Below are 21623 nucleotides of genomic sequence, written 5' to 3'. Positions count from 1 at the left end.
GCCAACAAAGCATGAGAATACCTTAAGAACTATGTTACAGGGACTCGACAAAAGGGCCCTTTCACCCGCGGCGACGTGAGCGATGTGGGTGCGGGTACAAGAGAAAAAGAAAAAACAAAATGCCCCCCATTGAAACCCTCAACTCTCTCTCCCTGATCTCGCTCCCCAAACCCTCATCTCCCCCCTTCGCTCTTGCACTCTCTTTCGTCTTCCCTCTCTCTCATCTTCTCCCCTCTCGATTTCCCTCTTCCTCCTTTCTTCGGTTTGGAAAACGAGAGGGAAAACCAGAGAGAGAGGGAAATAGGGAACCCTATATATGTTGTGTAGGCGGTAAATATCAGGAAAATTTCTTTCTTGGTAACTTTGTTTTTACAGCATATAACATAGTTGCAAAATAAGTTGAAGCTAGCATGGGTTAGCAAGATAACCTGACCACTGTAGAAAAATTCATGTGATCAGACTTCCATACACGGTCCAGTGAACAGCGATCTTACATACAAGACATAGTACAGTGGAAGCCCAGAAATTTTCAGAAGAGAGGGCCCCCCATCAATTAAAATGAGAGAAGGGTATCCAGCCTACAACCTCAATTTAAACTTCCGATTCACCATTTTGAGCCCCATTAAGCTCCGGTCCAGTTTAAAGTTTAGCAAAATAAGTCCTAAAACATAAATTGTCTCTGGGGTATGAATTGTCTTAGAGCATTACCCACAAATGAACTATATCAGAAATTGGACCATGACAAAATTATCTTCCATCATGTTCCCATGATCTCCATGGTGTAAACTGCAAAATTTCATGCTTCCATCTTTTTATTAACAATCAAGTGTATGTCGTAAAACACAGTTTTTTCAACCAACTTGCAAACATATTCCCACTGAACCTCAAATGGCGAATCGGAACATGATGGAAGGTAATTTTTTCAACCAACTTGCAAACTAATTTGATTCCACAAACAACAAACAAAACTCAGAAACATGAACTCACCTGATTAGAACTACTTTCATAGCTTCCAAAAGGCAAATCCCCCACAAGAAGAGGCCTCCTCGCACCATGAGTGACCGCCCAAAAAAAGAAAAGAAAAGAAAAGAAAAGGAATCAAAACCCACAAAAAAACATAAAATAGGAACTTGGTATCACACAACGTTGTCTAAGGAATCGACCTGTAGAGTCTCCAACCAAGCAAATATCAATTCTGGCTTCATCGAGATGGACTGTTGGGTAATTGTAGGCAGTGACCATGATGATGGGCACCCCCTTGTGATACTTGAGACTGAGGTGCTTAAGGGTGATCCTTTCCCATGGACTCTGGGGCTTGGGGCTTCCATAAACAGACTCCTTAGGCACAATGCGACGATGCCTAGCCAGTTCTTTGAGAAATCATATTCATGTGATCAGACTTCCTTCCATACATGGAACAACGATCTTGCATACAATATATAGTACAGTGGAAGCCCAGAAATTTTCAGAAGATAGGGACGCCATCAATTAAAATGAGAGAAGGGTTTCCAGCCTACAGCCCCAATTTTAACTTTGGATTCACCATTTTGAGCCCCATTGAGCTCCGGTCCAGTTTAAAGTTGAGCAAAATAAGTCCTAAAACGTAAATGATCTCTGGGCTATGAATTGTCTCAGAGCATTACCCACAATTGAACTATATCAGAAATTGGCAGTTTGGACCACGGCAAAATTACCTTCCATCATGTTCCCATGATCTCCATGGTGTAAACTGCACAATTTCATGTTTCCATTTTTTCATTAACAATCGTGTCCTAAAACACATTTTTTCAACCAACTTGCAAACATGCTCCCACTGAACCTCAAATAGCAAGTCTCAAATTTGATTCCACAAACAACAAACAAAACGCAGAAACATGAACTCATCTTATTAGAACTACTTTCATTGCTTCCAAAAGGCAAATCCCCCACAAGAGACCTCCTCGAGACAGTGATTGTTTGCTATATAAGATAATCTTTTAATACCTTTGCTAATCTGATTATGGAAGCAGAAAGCATGACAACCAAAAAAGAAAGAAAGAAAAAAAAATGTGCGCAAACTGTTTAATATTAATGAAAACGACATACATAAATACCATTGTTCGAAAGGTGAAGGATTTTATTTCCTCTAGCCTGGCAAAAAATGCCAGCAGCTGCACAAGCTACATTATTGACAATTTTCTTGCAATTACAGTAGAGGGAGAAAGACATTCTTTTACTCCCATAATTCAGAATTCCCATTGAAGATGAAATAAGCATGTTTCATTTCCATAGATTTAAATAGAAGCACTCCATGCTAATATGCTTGCTAGTCAGTCAGAAGGAGTTTCAATCCTTGGCTTTCCTGCTTTTATGTCTTTCTCAGCGTTTTCTGATGCTGCAGATGCAGCCTCATTCAGGCCTCTCTTCTCTAGCTCACTTAGGAAGGCTTGAACATCACTTGCACTGATCCTGTAAGGTGTGTGAGCAGCATCTGGGAAAGACCTATTGATCACGTCTTCTCTGTACTGCGTAAGTGCTTTGTGAATGGAATCTCCCAGCTGCCCATACTGTTTGCAGAACTTGGGATTGACCTGTAATTTTAACCAAATTAAACTTTAACATGCATGATTAAAATGAGTAAACCAAATTAAACTTTCACATGCATGAGTAAAATAAGCCAACTAAGAACTACTCATCTCAGTACCTTGGCATGATGTGGGTGTTGCAGCATGCCCAACAGATCATGGTAAACCAGCACCTGTAAGACTTGCAACCATGAAACTGAGCTAACAACTACAAGAAGCTTTTCACATGCAAAATTATGACCATTGGATCAACTAAAGAGAGAACTAATAGGTTCCCTCCACAAGAATGCCAACCAGTTTGATTATCCAGTTGATTCTAGGTTGCACTTCTTTTCTTCATCAGATCTGTACCCTGTTTTGAGCCTTTTTGGCTCTTCTGACGCACCTGGACTCTATGTTATTGGTGTTCTACAACTTTATATACACAAATTCTGATGATTTTTTTTTACCCTTTCCTCATTCTTAGTCACTGGTTCAACAAACAAGTATGAATGATCATTTTATCATTTCAGGTATTTTGGTGTTTCAGCAATCGTCACATGAACCTTTCTTTCATTTGTGGCAAGCGTGTGTTTGCAGTTATACCAAAACTCAAAGAATGTGAAAACTAATGGTTTCCACTAGGTAGGTGGCATGGGTTCACCCAGAGCACCCTATATATGTTTTTATGCGGTAAATATCAGTAATATTTCTTTCTTGGTAACCTTGTTTTTACAGCATATAACATAGTTGTAAAATAAGTTGAAGCTAGCATGGGTTAGCAAGATAACCTGACCACTGCAGATTGGACCCGCTCCAATTCCTATGGTTGGGATTTGCAGGGCAGAAGTTGCAGCTGCAGCCACAGGTGATGGCACACATTCCAACACCACTGCAAAACATCCAGCATCCTGGAGTGCAAGTGCTGTTTCTACAACCTGTAACCGAATTAAAGAAAGGACCTTAAAAAAATTATATACAGGCTTAGTTTTAAAGTTGTAATAAATAATGAAGAGAAGAAAGAATTCAAAACAGTTAAATAGGAAATCCTGTAGGTACAGAAAGGATGGAACACTTGGACCACAAACCTTGAGTGCACTACCAACATTCCTACCCTGAGGCCTGAATCCCCCAAGAACACTAATTGCTTGAGGGGTGAGACCAACATGCCCCATAACTGCAATTCCTGCCTCCACAATTGATTTAGCAGCAGCAATCCTAGATGCAGCCCCGCCTTCAAGTTTGATAGCATCCATGCCTCCTTCCTTGAGCATCCTTACTGCAGATTCCACAGCCTGCCGAGAATTCATATTGTAAACACCTGAGCAGGAGCATACTAAGATTAACCATCTAATATTTACGGGATTTTATACTTGATCCCAAATACAAGGGATCCTTGTATTTCATTTTAACATGGTGACAGACCCCTCTTTTCAAAGATAAGCATACACTACCAAGAAATTCATATAAGTTGATTTTTATTTGAATGATCAGAACAAGGCATTTACCTCTAAAATTCATCACAATGCGACAATGCCTAGCCAGTTCTTTAAGAAATCATTTTTATGTGATCATACTTCCATACTCGGTCCGGTGACCAGCTATCTTACATACAAGATATAGTACAGTGGAAGTCCAGATTTTTTCAGAAGATAGGGGCACCATCAATTAAAATGAGAGAAGGGTATCCAGCTTACAGCCCCAATTTTAACTTCTGATTCACCATTTTGAGCCCCATTAAGCTCCGGTCCAGTATAAAGTTGAGCAAAATAAGTCCTAAAACATAAATTGTCTCTGTGCTATGAATTGTCTCAGAGCATTACCCATAATTGAACTATATCAGAAATTGGACCATGACAAAATTACCTTCCATCATATTCCCATGATCTCCATGGTGTAAACTGCACAATTTCATGCTTCCATTTCTTTTTAACAATCAAGTGTAAACACAAATTTTTTCAATCAATTTGCAAACATACTCCCACTGAACCTCAAATAGCAAGTATCTAATTTAATGCTACAAACAACAAACAAAACTCAAAAACACGAACTCACCTGATTAGAACTACTTTCATAGCTTCCAAAAGGCAAATCCCCCACAAGAAGAGGCCTTCTTGCACCACGAGCGACCGCCCGGCAATGAACCAACATCTCTTCTATGGTAATGGGCAACGTGGTATCGTGCCCATGAACCACCATTGCTTCAAATCCACCCCCACCCCCCCCCCCAAAAAAAAAAATAAAAAAAAAATAAAAAATGAAAAATAAAAATAAAAAATAAAAAATCAAAAATAAAAAATCAAAAATCAAAACCCACGAAAAACCATAAAATAGGAACTTGGTATCTTACAACGGTGTCTAAGGAACCAACCTGCAGAGTCTCCCACCAAGCAAATGTCAATTCCGGCTTCATCAAGATGGACGGCTGATGGGTAATCGTAGGCTGTGACCATGGTGATGGGCTCCCCCTTCTGATACTTGAGACTGAGGTGCTTGAGGGTTATCCTCTCCCATGGACTTTGGGGCTTGGGGCCTCCATAGACGGACTCTTTGGGCACGTTGCTCATCATCCTTACAGCCTCGTACTTGGTGGTCTCTCTCTTGCCATAGAGAGCAAGAGAAGAGATGTTCAGTGCAGCCATGGGCAGGAGAAGGGCAGGGCCCAGGTGGGTAGCGAAGGAAAGGGAGCGTCGCAGCATCACGCACAAGACGTGGTTGTTTTTATGAAGGAAAGGAAGCGAATAGAGAAGAAGGAGAGCGTCTGGATGGAATACAATACGGAATATCTAGCTTATCTTGGGCTCATCGTTAATGCTTTTTTCTTTTTTTGTCTCTTTACCGTCCCAGACGCCCAAAACCCAGTTTTTAAATTGGGGTTTATTGCCCAAAAGCTGAATTAGTATATTTGGGTGACACCATAAATTATATCCAGGGTAAACGTTGTTCAAACTCGGCTCGAGCTAAGTTTTTTTTTTTTGAGCTGAGCCTGACCAAGCTCGGTTCGAACCCTGCTCGTGTGCATCCCTAACCTCACAGTCCAACTAAAATGATAGTTTGATGGACGTTTATCCAATTTAGATTTGATTGGGTCATTGTACGGGGAATCTTATTTGGATAAGTTGGGCGTGGGACCGCATAACCTATTCATTTGATCATCCTGGGTCCCATAACCACTATCAATTGGCGAACGGCATGATGTGACAGGTCTTTTTAAGTCGTGTGTCCACTACAACGTCTATGGAATGGTGATTCACCATTAAAAAAAGTAAAAAAACGTCGGGGCTGGGAGGTTTACCCCCAACCCTCTCTCACTCTCACCTGTGCAGCGAGAGGCCAACAACGACGATACACAAGTCCTTTCTCTCACTCTCTTATGAATGAAAAAATATATTAGTTAAAAGAGGTCGAAGTAGGCCTAGAAAGACATGGACGAAGATGATAGGAAAGGATATGAATGCTTTGAACCTCACCGAGGAATGGCATTGGATAAAAATGATTGGAGAAGAAGGATTCATGTGGAAGACCCAGAATGATTTTCTTTTTTGGTTCACATCGCCGACCCCAATTGTTTTGGGATGAATGCGTAGTTGTAGTAGTTGTTGTTAAAGTTTTGAATCAAACTTTTTTAATTAGGGGTTTTGATATTTAACTTGATTAGGGTTTTTCTTTGTTTTGATTAAATTTTTTTTTTCTTTAATTAAGATTTTGTATTATTTTTTTTAAATTAGTGCTTCTTATAATTAATTTGATCTTTCTTTGATTAGGGTTTCAATTAGGGTTTTTTATATTTAATTTTATTGTTTATTTATGATTTTTTCTTGCATTTTTAGGAATTTATGATTTATTTATGATTTTTGCATATATATATAATTATGAATTCTTATTTTTCTCAAATTATCTAAGATTTAAATATTTTTTGTATTTAGATCCAAACTGAGATCCATATTCAAAGTTAAAATCCATAATAAACATGTTAAAACACTCGATGAGGCAAATCGAAAACAAAGTTATCCGACCCATTATACACAGTGTAAAAATCAAATGATGGAGACAAGAAACACATCTTCTTGTCTAGTCATTGTTATAAAATGTTTTGTATGATATATTCTTTTGTACAATCTAATCTTGGACAAGCAATCAAACACACCCTTAAGGCCCACATTTTTTTTGGACAAAATAGACAAATGAAGACTTGATCATATAAATACATGTGCACCAATATATTTATTATGGGTTAATGTTTGCTACGTTCAATTGTATTTGCAATCAACTTAGCAAAAAGTTGTTGCTTGTATTTTTTATTTTTATTTTTCACATTTAACACCATAAATGTGATATACATGTTTATTAGTGGGAGCCGGCTTTTGTATTGTTGGAATCCGACTTTATAGCAATCAATGGCTATGAATGCACTGATCTTTAAAAACATGTTTTTTCGTAAAAAAAAAAAAAAACATGATCAAAAGGTTGATTCCTACAAAAATCGGGCAGAACACATCTTTGAGGTTAGATTGAGTCAAAACAACTCACATCATGAGTTTTCGACTTGATTGTAGCAAATATATATCTATTTGAAACATATACTTATATATGTAAAAATGATATTGTTTTCCTACTTCACTTGTTCATCCGCTTCTTCAGGCAAATAAGCACCTTCTCTTGGTTATCCTACCATAAGAAATATTGGCAAAGGTAACTAAGGCTGAATTGATTGTTTGTTTACCCTCAAATCCTCAATAGTTTGGGTTATTGAAACAATAAAAAAAATGTAAAATCTTCATAAATAACCAACGATTTTGACTGGGGGCAAGGGGTAAGCTCCGGGAGTTTTACGCTGCCAGGACAACGATCGTAAGTATGGTAGGCAGAGCCAGCACGGCTAGGCCTCTAATTCTGATGGCGGTTTCTTCATATATATATATATATAAATATCAAAAGATCATCGGTTTGGTTTGGTGAAATGCAGGAAAATCCTACAATTTTTTGGTGATGCATAAAATGTACTTCTAAGTAATTGTTTCATAGATCCCCTACCTATTGATACATCTATTTCTTTGGTAACACCTTGGGCTCTGCTCGGGAGCTTTGAATGAGAGGTGTGTTGTTGCCAAAACATGAAATTGGGAATGAAGTTACACCTCCAACTAGGGTGTCAACGGATTGAATACCCGCAACTGACATGTGTCCAGCACTATGGGGTCAGCATTTGGTGATAACAAAGGATGTCAATTAGAATCTGGGTCAGACTCGAAGGGTTCAATTAGCATATGGAGCCAGGTATGGTTTATGAAATTTCATACTAGACCTGAATCTAGCCCGACCTCTTATTAATTGAGATCCACAAAATTTCAATGTAAAACAGATAAAAGATATTATTTCACTGGGTAACTATTGAGTTTGGTTCACGTACACTTTATGTGACCTGAGCAAAGATGCAAATGGTTCAGCGTCTTAATCCACATATCTTAGATTATGTGGTATTCGAACCCAGGTAAAACCAGACTTGGACTCAATTTTTAGGTATGGTATCGGGTCTAGACCCAGGTCTATCGAGTCCACTAAGACCGGATAAGAACTACATGAACCATACCCGGTAAAATAATATTTTTTTTATCATTTTTACATTGAAAATTTGTGGGTTTTAATCGGAACTCGCGCGGGTCGAGCCCATGTATGGTATAAAATTTCACAAACTATACCCGTCGGACCTTCATGTATGGACCCATTAGATTCACACAACTCTGATATTGTGTTAACAAGTTACATATTTGCCTATCAAACCAAAATGCAAACTTGTTCAAGGGAATGTAGGTCCAACTTGGCCATGTAGAACTTGGGGTTGGTTGACTCCTCAGCTTCATCTTAATCAAACAAGGATTCAGTCAACTTTTTGCCTCTTATCCCCATTATGACCCAAGTCTGACATATCTCATCTAAAGAATCCGAGTGGGAGTTGACCATGTTAAACAAAGAGAAAAAAAAGGACCGGGTCTCAGTCAGGTCCATGGCAAGCCTCCCTACCCTAAGGCCTGGCTTAGCCACCAAACTGACTCTGTTAGACTTCTATGGAGTTTGCAGCCATTCGAACGAATCCGACAAAGCTGGTAAATGAGTCGAACAAACTGAATATAGGGTACTCAAACTTCGATAGTTCTTGTAGCAAACCAAGCCAATCTCGAGCTTGTCAGTTGAATGAGCCAAGCTCAGTGGTGGAGCCACATTGAGGCCAAGGTGGGCACGTGCCCACCCCGACCCAATGAAAGTTGGACCGGGGTGGTAGTGCCTACCTTGATTTTTATGCACACCCTCTCCCCACCAAACTCTCTCTCTCTCTCAAAACCTAAAAACACTCTCAAATAAAGGAGTTTTGTGCCCAACCTAGTTTATATTAGCGGCGCAAACTTGTTTATAAAAAATGCAATGAAAATAATAGAATTTGAACTCTAAACTTATTGAGTTAAACTCAAATTGGCATGTTTAAAAAATAAAATCTACTCTTTAAAAGTCATAAGCCATACAATTTGAACTCTAAACTTATTACTTAAAAGCCAAACACTTAACCGATGCACACTCTATGATGTCAAATGTTATTACTAGTTAGCCATCCTAGAGCCGAGCCGAGCCAAGCTGAACACCCGTTATTCTTATTCGATTTGCAAGCCTATTTCACGAATTTGAACAAAGCTCTTTACTAGCCGAACACAAGCCGACCCACGAGGGGCTCGTCCCGTTACCAGCCATACTGAAAAGCACATGTCAAGTGAGGATTGGACAAAGAGGGCGTTCTGACTTTGACAATCTTAAAAAAAGAAACAAAAGGGGTACCTTTCCATACAAGCGTGCTCCATATGGGAAACGGTACGACACAAGATCCAGTATGATGGTGAGAGTTAAAAGCAAGAATCAAGGCCGGAGACGACGAGACAGCCACTGGCGGAGGTACAACTCCGGCTACCGGAACCCGGAGAATCCGGTCAAGATGGTTGGTGGATGGTGGGCAGAGCCGGTAGTTTTTTGCTGAGAAACCTCCCCACAACTTTGGAGTTGAGCAGCTTCAGTGCCTCCTTAGACTTGATGCACCTTGGTGTCTTGTACTGGTTCACAGAGGACCCCTGAGATACGCAGAGATCCATCAGAGAATCGAAGCAGCCGTGCTCGACCACCCTGATCTCCAGCGGTCCGATGGACTTCTCCCTCACCCTGCACCTCTTGTACACATAGTCAAGTGAATCCTCAATCACAAAACAGCACTCTTCCATCACACAGCACTCCAGCTCCTTTGTCACAGAGCTGCTATTCCCCCTGTTCTTCAGCTCCCAGAACAGAACGTAGTGGCCCGGGATCGTCGACGCGTCGGCGTAGCTCGTGTACTCCGTTAGCATCCGGTCCAGCGGCTCGAGAAGCCGCCTCGCGCGCGTCACGGCCGAGAGGAGGTCTTCTTCGTTCGTCTTGTCCGTGTCGATGCTCAGCACGACGTTGCGCCGGTGGACGAACCTGAATTGGGGGGCCTTGTTGTGGAAACCAGTCACCATCAGGATGTCTCCAACTCTGTATCTGTATAGACCTGAAACAGCACAATGACAGATGATTTTTTAAGTTACTGTGTGTGGTTCATGCAATTTTTTTTTTTCTGTTTAAGCAATTCTCTGATCAATTCTGATGTTTCGAATGAGAAAAACCATAAAAACTTTCTGTTTAATTGCTTCTCTCATCAATTCAGATGTTTCAAATGCGAAACCTATGAATGACCAAGGATTGATCTACATGATTTTGAATCTAGGACGTAATTCAGATTATTAGCAAGTCTTGTGATTATACTAGATCATGTTAAAACTTAGAACGTATTAATTGATAGTCCAAATTTCAGACACCAATACAGGGAAATTGGTTACCTGTAAATGTAGTGACGACGAGTTCGTAATAGTGACCGATCTGTACATTGACGAGATCGACTGCTGCTGCTTCCTCCTTCCTAGGACGTTGATTAGTTTTCAGGCAATTTTTATCAGTGACACCATTACAGTGAGTGTTTTCAAATTCACCTTCATGGCCTTTTGGCACAGGGAGGAACTCGAAGTAGGCCATGTTTGGGACCAGAGTATAAGAAACATCAGATGGTTTGCTCAGAGGCTTAAGGTTGAGACCAAAGTAGCATTCAGAAGATGCATACATGGTTGAAACCAGTGGTAGTCCACCGCTGTAAAAATCGAGAGTTGGTATATACTGAGCCATAGATCCGGTAACAATGACGTCGACGTACTTTGTTCTAGGCCAGATTCTCTTGATTATTCCCTCCCAGGATTTCTCACAACATTCAGCTTCAATCAGGCCGGCAAGTTCAGGATCAGGCCATTCGAGAACGCAGGCAACTGATTCTCGGCAACCGGGATCGGTGATCCATTCACTGAGACTCCCAGTTCTTATGTTCAGGCACATTTCTTTCCAATTATCCTCCAGGAACTTGATTGCACGCAGAAATGCCGACGCAAAAACTGCGCCAACTCGAAGAACTTGATCTCTCTGCCTCAATCCGCAGAGCAATTGGCAGTACATGCTCTGCCTATTGTCAGGGCACAAGATAGTCTCATCTGGGCTTGTATACACATTGTACTTGTTGAAGGGCCGGTTCTTGAAATTATTGCTTTTGTAATAGCTTGTTAAAACTGGTCTAGCCATTAAACCAGAGGGAGTTTTGGTTTCCGGTTTGATGAACAAGAGGTACATGCCTTTTCCTTGGTCTAGTCCAGGAACATATCTGAAACAAAGAAATTGAATTTCAGAACCACTTCAAACTGTTGCACTCTTTGGAAACAAACATTAAGCAAAAAACAAGAAAGCAGCCAAGAGAGGAGATGGGGACTGCTTACTTGTTCATCACTGGAACAAGTAGATCATACAAAAAGGTTTTTCTGTCCAAATCTTCTGCAGTTGATGGCATCATTTTTGGCCTTCCACCAGATGTTCCAGAGCTAACAAAAAATTTGAGATAATTAGTGATTATCACCCTTAAAAAGCACAAAATTGATGTAACAAAAAAAAAAAAAACCCAACCATACCATACCATACCTTGTGAGGAGTTCAGAAATGGGTTCGGCGGAAAGCAAATGAGAAGGCTCCCCATCTGCAATTCTGTCAATATATGGTTTGATTTCTTCATAATTAACAATGGGGACCTTCTGCTTGAAAAGATCCACATCACACTTCCCTGACAGAAACCTCTGCAGATACTCTGTTTCTGTGTTTCTCATCAGCATCTCCATTAGAACCTGTTGCTGGACTTTATCTGCATTTGTGGTCAGTTCCTCTATGAGACGAAGACCGGCCTCATGGACTTGGCGATCGAAACTTAGATCCATTGTAGCTTGATCTTACATAAGTTGATCAACCAACAAGGAAAATATAGAAAGAGAATTTATGTTAAAGGGCAAGCAGTATCAAAACACCAGTCTATACAACTTTACACAATGTACTTGTGTTGACACAGAGATGGAAGCTCATAAAAACATCAACCAGATGGAATTATCTCATGTTGGTGCTTTCATTCTCAAATGTGAATGCTCTCTCCTGGCTGCTTCAGGTGACACCAAGGTGGAATAAATAGTGGGGGAGGGAAGGGCTATTCTTGGAATTCATGAAATTCGTTATCAAAGCCACAGGGAAAGGAGCCATAGATATATGTCCTTACTCACGTGGCTGTGCCTGGTAGTCTTGGAGCAAACCTTTTGGGCCCCACCAAAAATGGACCTTATTTGAGAACCTGCATTGAGCAAAAACTGGAAATCTTTTTCACTTGAAAGGTTGGATCATGCACACGCTCTGGGGAGCAAGGCTAACTGTGCTTGCATATTGATGCTGCAACAATTAATTTTGTGCCCGGCAATGATCCTCATAATTTCATGGGCTTTGTTTCTCTGCCCACAAGGGCTCCATAGACCTGGTTAAGTGAGTTGGTTTAAGGCCTTCAAATTGAAGGACGTTAAGGATTCCCTATCCAGGGTGAGCATCCCTTGCTTTAAGACCAAAGCAGATGGCTTTCTCTTGAGCAAGGGGGTGGTGAAGGGGCTTTAACTGCTTGGGCTAGTGATGCAAATGGTTTAGCAAAATACATTTGTAAGTTGGATCTGGTTGGATTTGGAACAGTCAAATTTTGCAAAAAAAACCCTTCCTGAATCCGCCCGTTTGCGACCCTATCTTTGGGTGGGTCATATGACAGACTGTCAATCTCTCCCAGGCCTCACTGTCCAAACCAAAGTTTCTCTTGATAAATATCAACAAAAGGGCTTTGTTTTTCATCTAAAAGGTTTTTAATTGATTGACTAAAAAACTAGATGATTTGCCTTTGGAAAATTGTTGGTCATTGGTGGTGGTGGTGGTGATTGTCACGTTAGGCAATCAATATGAAGCAGCTAAGAAAGGGTTAGTGGAAGCCAATGTTTAAAAACTGGCCGAGTCAACAAGTTGACTCAATTGACTCGGCTCGGATGCCTATTTACTGGGTCAACTTAGTGAGCAGACTCATCTAGAGCAAAAACTCATCCAGACTTGATCAAGACTCAGCTAACTCGGTTGACTCGTTTAGAGCAAAATTATTGAAGATCATGAAGTTCAATGTTTGTTTTTGTTTTGATTCAATGATATTGTTAGTAACTTAATTACATGATTCATGTCATATAATCTATAGTCAACACACTAATTTCTTGTTCGGTACTTCAGTTTCTTGTTAGTAAATTACTAGCTGTGGCTTAGTTGTAACTTGGCATGTTGTTTTTTTATTTATTTAGTGTTTTTTGAATTAATCATGGTCTTTTGTAGTTTTTTTGTATTTATTTAACTAATAATACATTATTTTTATATAAAATCAAAAGTTTACAAAATCCGAACAAGTCACCAAGTTGACCTGCTTGAGTCAAGAGTCACCATTGGATGAGCTGATTCCCGAGTCAATGGGATTTCAAACCATGGTGAAAGCAATAATAAAACAATCATTAGCAGGCAAAACTTATTTTGATTCTTGGTTATCTTGTATGAGAAGACTCCTCCTTTAAGGGGCTATGCTTTGCAATGGATAAAGGTCAGTCCTAAACAAATTGATCATGCTGAACACATCACCTGTTGAAACAACTTGCAATTATGGTCGACCATATCAAATATATAATGCAAATTACACATGTATTTGCGTGGGAAAGATTGAGTCGGGATCGGGTGCAATATGACTCACAAAAAATTGTGCATTAAGCACCCCATCACCCTCCATCAGGTATTGGGTCCCACACCTGACAGTTCCTGTCCCCAAGATAAAGGGTGATCAGGTGCTTAATGCACAAATATTTGTGCAATCATATTGCACCTGATCTTTTCACGGGAAAATTGGCCCTTTCGTTTTTAAATGTAGCTGGACAAACGAAGAGTTAAGACAAAACTCAAAAGTGAAAAGAATAAAGGAAGTGCCAAAAATGGAAATTTCCTGCATATTCTTTTTCTAAGGGGTGCATTTTATTTCCATTTGAGGGAAGATGGTATCAAATTTTCCACTGCCTTTCTCTTTTGTCGTTTTTACAGGTTCTCTGTGAAATGCTTTTTCCTGATGTCTGTAAAGTAATCTCCTATCATTTTTCATCAGATCTAAAAGCAAGGGAAAGTCATAATTGGAGGTACCTCGAGCACCATTCGAAGGGTCACCTTGTCCAATCTTTAGCAGCATTGGTCATTAACTCATTATAAGTTCATGAAAATCTCACCTTTTTAATATTTTTTAATTTTATTTTTTTAGATAGGCAAGCTGGGGTTAGGCTAGGGGTATCGAGTCAGGTCGGGTTTGGTTTGGACCTAGGTGGAACTAGACCTGGCCCCAATTTTCGGGTATGGTATAGGGTCCTGACCCAAGTTTAATCAGACCCACTATAAGAAAAACCATAGCCAAACCCTATAAGAACTACATAAATCAGACCCAGTTCATAATCGATAAAATGCTATTTTTTTTTATCATTTTTACATTGAAAATTATTGGTCTTAATCAGAACTAAGGTCGGGCCCGGTCTGGTATAAAATTTCACAAATGTATTAATCGAACCTTTGAGTCCGAACCTGGGTCTTAATCAGGTCTTCTTATTAATCACCTTACCCAGACCCTATATGGTTTGGTAAGTTGATGACACCCTAGGTTAGGCAGACCCCCACCAGTTATACAACATACCAACGTCCCAACATAGAGACCTTTGAGAGGGTGTTGTGTGTTCTTTCCGGAACACAAATTCGCATGTTCCTGTATGTATGAAGGAATATCTTGGGACCCGTGATAATTCATATGCCAATGTTGCCCACAATGACTTTATAATAAAATAACATACAAAAAATGTAGATATGCTTTTGACGAAATTATCCTCCCGTAAGATAGATATGCATTGGACAAAAATGTCCTCTTGCTCCCCGTATATAGATTTGCACGTTCCGCCTTTGTTTTTAGCTTGTTCCTGCATTATGTTAGATATAAAACTTTTCTTGGTTCGTTCCTACCTCGTGGAGATAACTATAAATCGAACGACTGCTTCGATCATTGGTCAACGTCAAAGGAGAATTTGTCGGCCATCTCCTTTTACAATCTTCTCTGTTTCTTCATTTTTGTTAGGCAGTATAGAAAAAAATAATGCCACATAAATATTCCAACAAGTGCCATTAAAGCATCCTAAGTATCTTTCCATGTCATCATGTTATTGTTGAAGAACGTACATCATCGTGAGTGTCATTAAGGTGTTGTTTTGTTATTGAAGGTAGATTATATCGTTTCAATGGTTGGAAACTTGAAGACATTTGTAAGACACTGGGACCTGTTGATAAGAATGCTTGGTTACAGATGTGAGCAAGGGTCTCTACCCCACCCGGTATCGTCCATTCACTCAGTATATGCAATGTAACAAAAATTGCAGTTGTAGTAACATGCATATCGATTTGTGACATATTGTTTTGTTTGTTGATGTCGATTTATAATATTATGTTGAATTGCAGTATATTGATTTGTAAGCTATTATGTGTTTTATAGTAACGATTTGTGAGATATTGTTTTGATTGTTAATATCGATTTGTAATATATTATACTGAATTGCCGTATATCGATTTGTAAGATATTATGCATTTTCTAGTATCGATTTGTGAGATATTATTTTGTTTGTTAATATCGATTTATAATATATTATGCTGAATTGTCGTCTATCGATTTGTAAGATATTATGTGTTTTTGAGTATCGACTTGTTAGATATGGTGTTGTTTCTTAATATTGATTTGTAAGCTATTATGCTTAACTAATCAATAGTCATTGTTATATGTATCTTGAATAAATCGTAGTAAACATATGTGCTGGCTAACGCAAATTGATATTTTGCATATGACAGTGTTGAGCATATCAGCTAGTTGCAGTGAAGATGACGTATCTTAATCATTGGGAAGTCTTGGCGCAATGGACAACCGCACTATCGACGCACCTGAAGAATTGAATATGTGCACTAATGATTCACATGATAAGAAGGGTGTTGGCAATGGATTCACTCTTGACTTAAATATTCCAGCAGACAAAATGCAAATCGATAATGAGGTAGATGATCATGACAGTGCACCTGACAAAAGTGCAGGCACCTCAAGTCTACATGGTAGTACACTTGACTCTGTTCCCGTAGAGGGAATGCAGTTTAATAATGAGGAATCTACATACAAATTTTACAATGATTATGCCTTAAAACTTTTCTTCAGTGTTAGAAGGTATTCTTGGGCAAAAAATGCACAAAGTGTCGTGGTGAGAAAAACATATGTTTGTTCTAAGCAAGGTTGAAAGAAGTCAAGTGAAAATCCAACAAGAAGCAAGCCGAATTCAAGATGCGGTTGTCCAGCGACAATAGTGTTAAGAAGACTTCCAAATAAGAAATATGTAGTTTGTACTTTAATCAATGATCATAACCATGAATTAGCCGCTTCATTTATGACTCCTATGTTAAGGTCACATCATAAAGTAACTGAAGCACATGCTGCAATTGCTGAAATAGCTGATACTGTCAGCATTTCACCAAGACAGACAATTTCTGCGTGCACGTAGATGATGGTCGCGAGAATATACCATTCATACCTATGGATCTAAGAAACCACTTGAGAAGTAAGAGGTCAGAAAATATGAAGAATGGAGGAATATGTTCTTTGGTTGATTACTTACAGAAAAAATCAAACATTGACCCTGGTTTCTTTAGTGCAATGCAACTGAATGAAGATGTGTATGCTGTGAATATGTTTTGGGCAGATTCAAAGTCAAGAGTGGATTATGAATGCTTCAATGATATGCTTATTTTTTATAGGACAGTGAAGATTAATACGAAACAGTGGCCATTTGCGCAGTTTATCGGAGTGAACCATCACTCACGCAATTGCATATTAGGCGACGCTTTTTTTATGACCAGACCAAGGAAACCTTTGAGTGATTGTTTAGAGTATTTACACAGGTAATGAATGGAAAGCACCCTGGAGCTGTACTTACAGATGGTGATCATGCAATTGCAGTTGTAGTGTCACATGTATGGCCATATGCATGTCATCGCCTATGTTTGTGGCATATCTTTCAAAATGCAGCAAATAACATATGATATATTTTTAATCAGAAGACAGGGTTTGATAAAAAGTTTAGACAATGTGTACTTGAGAGCATAGACGAGGTCACTTTTATGTCTGAGTGGGAGCAAATAATTCAGATGTACGACCTTGAAGATTGTGTGTGGTTACAACATTTATATGCACACAAAGAGAAGTGGGCATTGACATATGAAAGACAATACTTTTGTGCAGGTATGATAAGCACACAAAAAGTTGAATCTATGCATGCCACAGTGAAAAAAATATTGTATTCATGTTTAACAATGTTTCATTTCATGAAACAGTATGAATTATTTATAGACGGTCTTAGACAGAATAAGCTTAAACAAGATGTGAAATGCTTCAACACCCACCCTGTAACTTTGGGCATAAAAATATTGACGCGATCTGCAGATCTGTATACACTAACTGTATTTGAATTGACTAAAAAGGAGGTTATACAGGTAATGAATTGCAACATAGAAGGACATATGCAATGTGGAAATATGCACAAATACTATGTTGTATGGCATCGGCGAAGAGTATCCACAAAGGCAAGAAGCACATGTTACGTACAATGTTGACAGCATAACAGTTGAATGTATGTGCAAAATGTTTGAATTCAAAGGTATTTTATGTCGTCATGCATTAAAGGCACTTAATCAAGAGAAGATATAAGAAATACCTGAGTCATATATAATACGAAGATGGACGAGACAAGCAAAGATTGAACTGCTAGAAACAAATAATGTCAGTCTATCTAGTGTTGATGAGAAGTGCCAGATAGCCACCCATTACCAACAACTATGTAAGTCACTTATGCATGTTGCAAATTTGGCATCGAAAAGTGAAGAAGCCTATGTATGTATGAGAAACGTGTCAAGAGAATTACTTGAAAAAGTGCAGTTAATTTACCATGAGTCCGTTGCAGCTTGCGAAGACCAATATAAGAAAACGGGATCGATCAACGTAGGCGAAAATCACGTTTTCCCTGACCCTTGTGAGAAGTTGCGCCGAAACGTAAACATCATCTTCGATAAGGTAATAGTAAACGTTATAGATTATGATGAAAATATTCACCTTGCAAAGGGTATTAAAAGAAAATCTGCCTCTGATCACAGTCGTCAGAGGACAAAGGGTTCACTGGAATTGGTTGACAAGAAAATGTCTAAGAAACAACCAACCCCTAAGCAACCAAGCCCTTCGCATGAACAGGTATGTAATACAATATATTGTTTTTCACATAAATTGTATTACGTGCAACTTATCAATATCTTGTGTAATTTCCAACATGCAACAACACCATACAGACGTGCACTACAATGTTGGAACCTGTAATCCACCCGACCTGTTTCAGTGAAACGATGGCATGAGTATGACATGTCTTTTGGTATGTAACAATTTTGGGAGGATGTTAGCATTTCTTGTTGAATATAATGTAGTGTCTGATATTGTTTTGTTTCATGACAGGCTCTGTTCAATTCAAAAGCAAGCAACACAACACAAAAATCATGTGTTGATTCTTCAGCTTTAAAATAGTTGTAGCATTTAGATTTCATATCTTACAAATCGTTGTAATGTTTAACATTCTATAATTCTTTGTTGTAGTTCTGTCATTCTTTGTTGTAAGTCGATATTTCTTTGTTGTAATTCTATAATTCTTTGTTGTAAATTGATAATTCTGTGTTGTAATGTTATAATTCTTTATTGTAATTCTACAATAGAAATCATGCTATAAATATCATAAAAATTGACACTAAAAAACATATAATATCTTACACATCGATATACAGAAATTGAGCATAATATATTACAAATAGATATATGGAAATCCAACATAATAGCTTACAAATCGATATTACCAAACAAAACCATATCTCACAAATCGATACTCGAAAACACATAATATCTTACAAATCGCAAAAGGGATTACCGAAGTATGCGGTGTAAAAAGGTTGTAATGTTCGCCACTCATCAATGAAAATCCAACAAGCGATTAGAGACGTGTATTGTTCATAAATCGTTCTGATGCTCACCCTACGTGAATGCAAATTGCAAAAGGGATTAGCGATATATGAGGTGAACAAAGGCTTGTAATGTTCGCCCTTCAAAAACGAAAATTCAATAAGCGATTAGACCTGTACTGTTAAGAAATCATTGTTATGCTCACCCTATGCGAATAAAAATTGCAAAAGGGATTAGCGATGTAGGCGTTGTACAAAGGCTTTAGATATTTATCAATGATTATGTAAATCGGCATTTCAGCATAATGTCTTACAAATCAGTATACGACATTGCAACATAATGTCTTAGAAATCGATGTTAACAAAAACATCATATCTCACAAATTGACACTAGAAAACACATATAATCTTATAAATCTATATACAACAATTCCGCATAATATATTACAAATCGGTATACGCATTTCAGCATAATGTCTTACAAATCGGTATACGACATTTCAGCATAATGTCTTAGAAATCGATGTTAACAAAAACATCATATCTCACAAATCAAAACTTGAAAACACATATAATCTTACAAATCGATATACGACAATTTTGCATAATATATTACAAATCGGTATACGACATTTCAACATAATGTCTTACAAATCGGTATACGACATTTAAGCATAATGTCTTACAAATTGATATACGACAATTCACCATAATATATTACAAATCGATATTAACACCCCAAAACAGTACCTCACAAAAATTGATATAATATCTTAAATTGTTGCAAAATTTACATTGTTGCGATTTGGGCGCTTGAGGTGGCGATTTGCGTATTCAACACACTTGTGCAAGGTTTGCAATTTTGGTTTATGGATTAATATGAATTTTGTACACAATCTTACAAAATTTGTTAAAAATGTCTGTACACAAAAAATTTGGAAATTAAAAGTTGAATAAAAAATTGCTATCTCTCTCTCAGAAATAGAACACATTCATCTTCACGTTATCCTTCAAAACAGGTAGACGTTTAAAATGACTTTCTCTTACTGTTGAGGGCCTCACATCCTTTGTACCTTTCTAGGTAATATTGTAGTCTGGGTTTTTGTATCTTCCACAACTAGAAAATCCTTCAATTCTTCATATAGTTCTTTGCGGAATCGAGGTATATCATCCTGAAAAAAAACCCCCGAAATTGAGAATAATATAAAAATATAGTCATCAATAATATAGGTCAATAAAACATCGTTAAGTGTATAACATACAACGATGGATTCTAGTGCTCGTCCATAGTATATTGCTTCAATATACTTCATTACAAAGATGCCACAATCGACGCCATTATTTTGTAATGGAGCATCCTCTACGACGTGAAGCCTCCACGGGCCAATGTCGACACTCAACATGTCTTTGAAAAATCTAACCTATGGTTTATGCAAAATCAAGTAAATTATGGGCCATGGTACAGGATACGATAATCTTAAAGATAAAAACTTACCAAATGCATAATGTCATAGTCTATGCCAATGTCATAGTTCAAGGAGTTATATAGCCATAATTTTTGTTCTCGTACATCCAACACGTATAAGACCCAATGCTTTTCTGATTGCCACAATATAGGAATCAATACCTGCAAATTGAATATAAAATATCTTAAAAAATGGATATGGAAATGCGTACTAATACCATAAAAATTGATGTTAAGAATCAACATATAAATCGATATTAAGAATCAAACCAATATCTTAAATCGATATTAGGAAACAACATTGAATCAAAACAACATCTTAAATCACAATTGAAAGTCCTATTGATAGCTTAAAAATAGATATTAAGAATCAGCAGAGAAATCGATATTAAGAATCAAAACAATATCTTAAATCAATATTAAGTATCAGCATAGAAATCAATATTAAGATTCAGAGCAATATCTTAAATCGATATTGAGAATCAAAACAATATCCTAAATTGATATTAAGAATCAGCATAGCAATCAATATTAAAAATCTAAACATTATCTTAAAAATCGATATTTAAAATCAACATAGAAATCGATATTAAGAATCAAAATAATATCTTAAATCAATATGCAAATTTCTATTGATAGCTTAGAATCGATATTAAGAATCAAAACAGGTTCTTAAATAGATTTAACATCTTACAATTCGATATGGTCATAACTTTTTCACTTGAAAAAAAATCTGCCATTTGGTCATCGTCACCCCAGTATTGTAATCCGATTAGAAATTCAGTCACGTATGGCATTCAGCGAACTATACTCTGTTGAACGGAACAGTAATAATAGTAAGTTTAAAACACAAAGGTACATTAGTAAATAAAATTACAAAATAAACATAACAGATAACCAATATACCATAAAATAAGGGGTGACGACGCAGACCGACATGGTTCTTCCCTTGCTTTGAATATACAAGACGAAATCATGTATAGTCTATTTAGAACAAATGCACATTTGTTAATATACATACCCATGGCATACGTTAATATATAACT

At 37.9% G+C, this 21623-nt stretch overlaps 2 protein-coding genes across 4 annotated transcripts; both read right to left on the bottom strand.

Moving 5' to 3' along the window:
* Nucleotides 1-2049: 2049 nt before the first annotated feature.
* LOC149840354 (3-methyl-2-oxobutanoate hydroxymethyltransferase 1, mitochondrial-like) lies at nt 2050-5326 on the bottom strand. Of its 3 annotated transcripts, none has more exons than XM_090003110.1 (6): nt 4915-5326; nt 4599-4744; nt 3632-3838; nt 3335-3481; nt 2684-2737; nt 2050-2570 (listed from the first exon to the last, which is right to left on the bottom strand). In XM_090003110.1, exons 1-6 carry the CDS (start codon nt 5240-5242, stop codon nt 2310-2312), a joined length of 1143 nt encoding a protein of 380 aa, XP_089859236.1. In that variant the 5' UTR covers nt 5243-5326; the 3' UTR covers nt 2050-2309. The 3 variants fall into 3 exon arrangements, with proteins under 3 accessions (XP_089859236.1, XP_089859237.1, XP_089859238.1); XM_090003111.1 differs by having other exon boundaries at nt 4599-4699; nt 4915-5300; XM_090003112.1 differs by lacking the exon at nt 4599-4744 and having other exon boundaries at nt 3632-3864; nt 4915-5300.
* Nucleotides 5327-9517: 4191 nt separating this feature from the next.
* On the bottom strand, nt 9518-11899 carry LOC149840353 (indole-3-acetic acid-amido synthetase GH3.17-like). The gene is made up of 4 exons (XM_090005055.1): nt 11610-11899; nt 11411-11512; nt 10436-11298; nt 9518-10107 (listed from the first exon to the last, which is right to left on the bottom strand). The coding sequence occupies exons 1-4, from the start codon at nt 11897-11899 to the stop codon at nt 9518-9520; spliced, it is 1845 nt and encodes a 614-aa protein (XP_089861181.1).
* Nucleotides 11900-21623: the final 9724 nt, after the last annotated feature.

This window comes from Nuphar pumila, chromosome 4 (genome assembly GCF_984573655.1).
Source record: "Nuphar pumila chromosome 4, dmNupPumi1.hap1.1, whole genome shotgun sequence".
NCBI classification, from domain to species: domain Eukaryota; kingdom Viridiplantae; phylum Streptophyta; class Magnoliopsida; order Nymphaeales; family Nymphaeaceae; genus Nuphar; species Nuphar pumila.
This window is presented reverse-complemented; position numbering and strand designations above follow the sequence as displayed.